The sequence below is a fragment of the Coloeus monedula genome (assembly GCF_965178545.1).
Source record: "Coloeus monedula genome assembly, contig: HAP1_SCAFFOLD_231, whole genome shotgun sequence".
NCBI classification, from domain to species: Eukaryota; Metazoa; Chordata; class Aves; order Passeriformes; family Corvidae; genus Coloeus; species Coloeus monedula.
Window position 1 is genome coordinate 192,695 of NW_028120697.1, and position 6,797 is coordinate 199,491.

At 57.2% G+C, this 6,797-nt stretch overlaps 1 protein-coding gene across 1 annotated transcript; it reads left to right on the plus strand.

Moving 5' to 3' along the window:
* Positions 1-684: 684 nt before the first annotated feature.
* On the plus strand, positions 685-1,405 carry LOC309585749 (uncharacterized protein; the record flags this gene model as incomplete). Its single annotated transcript, XM_082303627.1, is given in 2 exon segments — positions 685-824; positions 826-1,405. Coding segments are annotated over 2 exon segments (720 nt in total).
* Between the last annotated feature and the right edge of the window lie 5,392 nt (positions 1,406-6,797).

Here is a 6,797-nt window from a genome sequence, read left to right on the forward strand (position 1 = left end):
GCGCCCGGGCCGCATTCCAGCGGCCGCCACGGCAACAGCACCTGCGGGCGGTGGGGTGGGCGGGGTTTTATCCACTGTAAACACACATTGTCATTAAAATCTGTTTCCTATCTAATACACAAAAATCACTTTCCTAGAAGGAATTTCCATGCATTCACCTCCTCCTGGAAGTCTTTTGATGGTCCTGCAGATTCATTAAGAGGGGTCCCTGCTGGTCATATTCACTGAATGCTTCAGTATTAAAGGTGACCTTGCCTTGAGCTATTTTTCTGGGCGTGCACTGTTGCTTCTTGTGGCAGAACTGCCCCAGAACCACTGCAGGCCTCCTGATCTGTTCCAGCACCGGCTCCAGCCTCATTTCTAGCCCTGTGTGCACACATTTAAATCATTTAATCTTTTTCACTACTTGGTCTTTCAGCAACATCAGGGAGCCGAAAATGTTTGTTCTCTATGTTATTTATCAATCCCCTGCTGAACAGCCCAACCCTCCCTCCTCCCTCTCCCACCCCACCATTCCCACCACCCTGCTCCCCTGCACATCTCACTTCTCTCCACCAAACCCTTCCCGCTGCAGGGAGCTGCTGAGGAGCCGCTTGGTCCATCCCTGGATTCTCCAAGCACTGACTGCCCATCCACTCTGACCACAGCCGGGGCCACATCCCACCGCCTGCCCAGCATCCATCCATGGTGGTGAGCTCCGTGTCCCCACCTTCTGCCTCACCCACCGAAGGAGCCGATCTGTGTGAGACAGATGTCACCGACGTGGCCATACACAGGGTGACACTGCCCATCTGCCTCTGTGGGCTGGCCGGGAACGGGGCTCTTCTGCCTCCTCAGATGGAAAGGGCGTACTGCCGGCATCTTTAGCCTGGCTGTCACTGACTTCATCTTCCTCCTCATTGCGGTCCCCTCTGCCCTGCTCTTCCTGCTCGAAGATGTGTCCTGCTCTCCTATCCTGCCCCTGATGTACGTGAGATTCCTTTACCTGGTGTCAGCGTTCTCCTGCTACTGGGCGCTCTTCTGGATGACAGCCATCGGCGCCAAAAAGGACATGGAAAAGCTCTGCAAGCTCTGCTGCCGCTGTGACCTTCCCAATCCCATGATGTGGGTGCTGTGGGGTGCTCAATGCTTGACCTTCTTCGTTCCCATCATTCTCATTCCCACAGTGGCTTCCCTGTGCCCGTCACACGAGCAGGAGCACTGCCGGGTGGCTCTCATCTCCATGTTCTCCGTTACCCTGCTCCTCTTTGCTGCACCCGTGGTCATTACCCGCATAATAATCAACATGTCCCGGTGTATCCCGGTGTTTCCCGGTCTGTCCCGCGGGGAGGCGGGGCCTGACCCGCGCCACGCCCCCTACGCGCGCGCTCCGCCGGGGTCACGTGGTTTCCCGCGCGTCACGTGATCGGGGCGGCGGCGGCGCGCGGGGGCCGCCGGGAAGCGCCAGGCGGGACCGGGCCGGGATCGGGATCGGGCCCAGCGCAGCCCCGGCCAAGCCGCGGCCCTGCCCGAGCCCTGCGAGCCGCCAGCCCGGCGCCGGCCCGCCATGGACCGCTGGGACCCCTCCGGATCGGCCGCCCGCTTGGCAGCCGCCCTCCCCTCCCTCCCCCGGGCCGGGCCCGCCCCGCCCCGCGCCCCCCGGCGGCTCCTCGGCTCCTCCATCGTTCGCCGGTGGTGGCAGCCAAGAGACGGTCCGGGCCTAGCGGAGCGGCCAGCGCAGGTGAGCGCGGCCGGGCCTGGCCTCCCGCCGGCACCGGGGCAGCGCCGGGGCCGCGCCGTCCCCGCCCCGGGCACTCCCGGGACATCCCGGCCGCCCCCTGGGCGGCACCGGCGGGCCCGAGGGCGGCATCGGCCGCTGCAGGCACAGCTCCCGCCGGGACCCGCGGCTCTCCCCGCGCTCGCGCCCCGCGGTGGGGGACACCCCGGGAGGGCGGGGGTCCCTCCCCGGGCAGCGCAACCCGGGGCATTCCCTGGAACGGGGACTCGGGGCGGGCTCGGGGCCGGTGGGGCCGCTGCGCTGCCCTCCCTGCTGATGGATTGAATCCTGTTCCGGTCATTGGCTTGGTCAGGGCTTTGTTGCTTCCCCTTTGCTCTCCCGGTTTGGCACCGGCACGGGCTGCGGGGCTCTGGGGGCAGCCGGCGGCTCTGGGCGGCTTCGCGGGGCTGCCGTGCTCGGGGAATTGGCTTCGGGCGGCTGCTGCCGAAGGTGAGGGAGGGAAGAGTCGCGGGTCCGGACACAATCCCGTCCCGGAGTGAGCGGGTGGCTGTTCCTAAAGCCTCATCCTTGGGGGGGTTGTGTTGGACTTTGTAAAAGTCGCTTAAACGTTCCTGGGCTCTGGGCTGACTTTTTTCCTTTTTTGCCATTTTTCAATGAGCAAAACAAAGCGAGAAAGCGTTGAGAGGTGTGACCCGGGTATTGGTGCATTCAGTGCTGTGCCTGTGATTCTCTTCGGGAGATGAGCAAGTGGTTCAGTGGATTTTGGGGGAGAACTGAGTGCTTGTGCCAAAGCTCGCTCACAGCCTGGGCAGATGCTGTACAGTAGAAAGACAAAAGGGGCAGGTGTGGGATCCACTGCCCCCCCCCAGCTCATCTCTCGCCTTATTACGGCCTTGTTTGGTCATTCTCTCAGGAGTGCTGGTGCTTTGGAGCATTCCCGTGTTCCCAGTGCTGGCAGGCAGGCAGGCGCCCACCTGCCCCTGTGGGACTGCCCAGGCCCTTCCTCAGTGCCACTCTTTGGAATGAGCTGGTTCTGCTGGGGCCTGTGTGTTCATTTGTCACCTGGGCTCCCTCCCAGCTACTGAACTCCTCTCAGGTGTATTCCTAGTTCCTGACGTTCCTTTAAAACTACCGAATTCTTCTCTCAGGTCCCTGGCAAATGGGGCTTTGCAGCCTGGGGGAGTTCTTGCAAAACGGGGTCTAGTGAAGCGCTCTGCAGGAGTGGTTGTGCACCTGAGCGGTCATTAATTGTCTCCTCTAATGAGGGAAACGTGATTAAACTCCCGGTGCTGTGCTGCTGTTGTGTGTTGGCCTCGAGGTGTGAGACAGTCCCTGTGTCACACTGGAGTTGCTTAGTGGCTGGACTGGGACTGGGACAGGTCTTGTTGGTCAGGAACAAAAGGGAAAATTTATCTTTTGGCTTGCTTAATATCTTGGCTTTATTAATGTATCAATGTCAATTGTTGTCATTTGCTGCCTCCTGCACAGTGTGTTTGCAGCTCTGTGTGAGAGCAGACTCTCCCCTGTTGGGGAGTGAGACAATCCTGGAATATCCTGAGCTGGAAGGGGCCCACAGGGATCACCCAGTCCCACCCCCGTCCCTGCCCAGACCCCCCAACAGCCCCAGCCTGGGCATCCCTGGCAGCGCTGTCCAAACGCTCCTGGAGCTCTGGCAGCCTCAGGGCCATGCCCATTCCCTGGGGAGCCTGGGCAGTGCCCAGCAGCCTCTGGGGGAAGAGCCTTTCCCTGATCTCAGCCTGAGCCTGCCCTGGCCCAGCTCCAGCTGCTCCCTGGGTCCTGTCTGTGTCCCAGGGAGCGGAGATCAGAGCTGTAGGCCCCGATGTGTTCTGGCCTCACACTTCTCTACCAGAACAAACCCAGTGCCCTCAGCAGCTCTTTCATGGTCCTTCCACACCCTTCCCCATCCCCATGTCCCTTCTTTGGATGCTGTCAGCTTTTTATCTTTTTTATATTGTGGCGCCCAAAAGTGCCCCCAGGACTCCAGTACAGTTTAACAGCAATGAAAGGAAACAGTAGATTTCAACTTTGATCTCAAAAGCTGTCTCAGGCCCCTGATACTGCCTCGAAATGTCTTTGCAGTTCTTGCTTTATGACTTGTGTCAAACACGGAGAGAGTGAGACTGAGCCCCTGGGGTCAGGTTCTGTGTGAGAAGCCACACAGCAAGCCAGAAATCTTTGCTCCAGATCACCAGAAATTTACAGTATTGAGGGCGGAAATACTGAGAGTTGAGTCTTGGGAGCTGAGCCAGGAAAGCAGCACCTCTGCCATGGGCAGATTTGGCACGTGGAGAGAGCTTGAGCAGCTTGCAAGAGGTCCCAGCAATGTGTGTGTGGAGCTGGGAGGAGCATGAGTTGCAATGTCGTGTTTGGAGTCCCCCTGGGTGAGGATGTAGGAATAGACTGGAGTTTTTGGTGACTGAGGTTTCTTTTCTGTGGCAATAATTGTTCTTGGCCACATCATTTTGGTTTGTTACTCGCCTGTGGTTTGTTCTACAGGCCTGTTTCCTTTCTCTCCTACTATGGTGTCTCAGTTATCTTCAGCAGAGGCTCAGCAATAACTAAACTTGAGCTTAGATACTTAAACTTCAGAGTAGATACACGGAAGAAATCCTTCCCTATGAGGGTGGGCAGGCCCTGGCACAGGGTGCCCAGAGCAGCTGTGGCTGCCCCTGGATCCCTGGCAGTGTCCAAGGCCAGGCTGGACACTGGGGCTTGGAGCAGCCTGGGACAGTGGAAGGTGTCCCTGCCCTTGGCAGGGGTGGCACTGGATGGGCTTTAAGGTCCCTTCCCACCAAGGCCTCGTCTTCCTTTGCCTTCAGTGTCTGCCTCAGAGTTTGTACCCAAACCAAAGTGAGGTTGGTGTCACCTTCTCTAAACTGGGAGAACAGATCACTCCAAGCTGTGGGGAGATGGAGAGGCTGTAGGATGGAGAGGGTGCAGCCCTGCAGACGCCGAGCTGTGGGGTTGCTGCTTTCAACAGCCTCGTTGTTGCTGCGGACACAGCTCAAGGTGGGTCTGAGAGAGACAAACTCTGCTTTTGGGGGTTTGTGTTGATGAGGAGGGGAGGGGAGGTCACTGCTCTGCTTCTTGTAACTGCTGTGGCAGAGCCAGGAGCCCAAGGCAGGACAAGGGCAAAGCAAACCTCTCCGAGCTCTTGGATTCTCTTCATTCCCAGATATTCTGATTCCTGCCCAAGTCCAAGTTCATTGTGCTGTGCAGGATGTGAGTTTAATCAGGTTTTAGAGCTGGTTTAGCTGAGTGTTTCTAGGGCTTGAGGATGAAGCCAAATGCTCTGCACTGAAAAAGTGATGGATGTTCAGCACAAGATTCTCTTCAGGAACTGGCACGAAAAGTGGTTGCTGAAGCTGAGGGAGGAGCAATTCACAGCTTGGCTGGAAGAGGGAGAAGTGCTCACTGCTGGTCTGTCACTTCATCCTCATGAGTGAGTCTGGGAGCTCCCGAGATCAGCCAGGCTGCAATTTCAGATAGTTTAGATGGGCTGGCCTTGAAAAAATCATATTTTGGTGCCTGGAGCAAAAGCTGAAGGTGGCAGGAAGTGGCAGCAGTGGCAGGGAACTGAAGTGACACCACCCTGAGCTCAGAACTAATTTTGGTTGTGACCTTGAGCAGTCCCTGGGCCACACCAGAGCTTTTTGTGTCACCTGCTTTGGGAGGTTCTTCCTTGCCCGTGGAGAAGTTGGGTCTGGCACAGGTCTGCTGTGGAGCACCTGTGCCACCACCTTTAAAGAGCCACCCTGGAGGTGTCAGTGAGCCCCTCAGTGCCTGCCCAGCCTAGAGCAGGGCTGGGAGGGCAGGGGGCTCAGGGAGTGCTCATTCCTGGTGGTGTTGGAGCTCTGAGCCCAGCCCTGAGCTGGGTTTGTGGCTCTGAGGGCACGGGGAGTGTCTGGAGCAGGTCTGGCCTGGGAAGAGTAGGAACTCCTGGAGTAACTCCTGAGTAAGCCACACCTTCCACGCGAGAGGGAGGCACTCCCAGAGTCAGGCACTGTCTCCTCAGAGGTGCTTTGGGGTTTAATTCTGTTCTCACAGTGACTCCTCTCACCTGGGAACCCCATGGTTACCTACAGAGGGTCTGAGGCCTTAGGGATGTAAATATGGACAGGAGGGGTTGGAATCTGCCTATCAGGGAATCTTCCCCTTGCCCAGAGGAGAGTGTGCAGAACTCTTCTGTGTGATGATAATGTTTTCATACTTTAGGTGTGAAAATAAAAAATGGGAGAAATCTCGTTTTTCTGGCAGCACGCAAAGAACTTTCTTCTGTGTCACCGCTAAAACTCTGTGAGGGGATGAATACCTGGGAATCTGAAAGAGACATAGCTGGAAAGCATCAATATGAATGGATTTTTCTGCTTCTTTTTGCACTTGAAAGAAAGGTGAAAGTTACAGGCTGAGTCAAGCTTTTACTCTTTATTTCAATCAATTCAGTTATTGCTAAATATGGCTACACACAGGTAGCCCAGGTGACAGAGCTGCCTCCAGCTGCTCCTTGGCCCCAGTGTCCCACGCGGGATGCTTGAGTTATCCACTGAGAGCCCCCTTGAGACTGGAGCACAGGTAAATCTGCCTGTCTGAAGGGCAGGATTGTGTCCTAAGTCCCTCCTCATTCCTTCCTTTCCTCAGGCCCCAGCTGTGGCTGGGCCCACCATTGTGGCTTGGGTGGCAGTGGCACATTGGAAAGGCCTGGGGGTGCCAGCTGGGGGTGAGAGCTCGGGGTGCCAGCCCAGGCTCCACCAGCACTTGGCCCACACTGGGGCACAGATTGAGAGATGAACTCTTGGAAGCTTGTCCTGAGTGCGGGAGCTTTGGGGTTCAGTCTGGACCGGGCGGTGACGAGTGGAGACGAGAGATCTCTGCAGTCAGATCTTGGAACATGCGGTTTATTGCAAAGGGCGTGGGTACAGGGGCACTGCTTAGAGCTGCCAGCTGCAGCTCTGAGCAGGCCCAAGAGAGCAAGAGTGTAAGCGGGTAAGTAAAGAGAGAGAGAGAGTGAGAGGAATGAGAGTGAAGAAGTAGTGAGAGAGAATGTCTGAAGTCCTGGTTA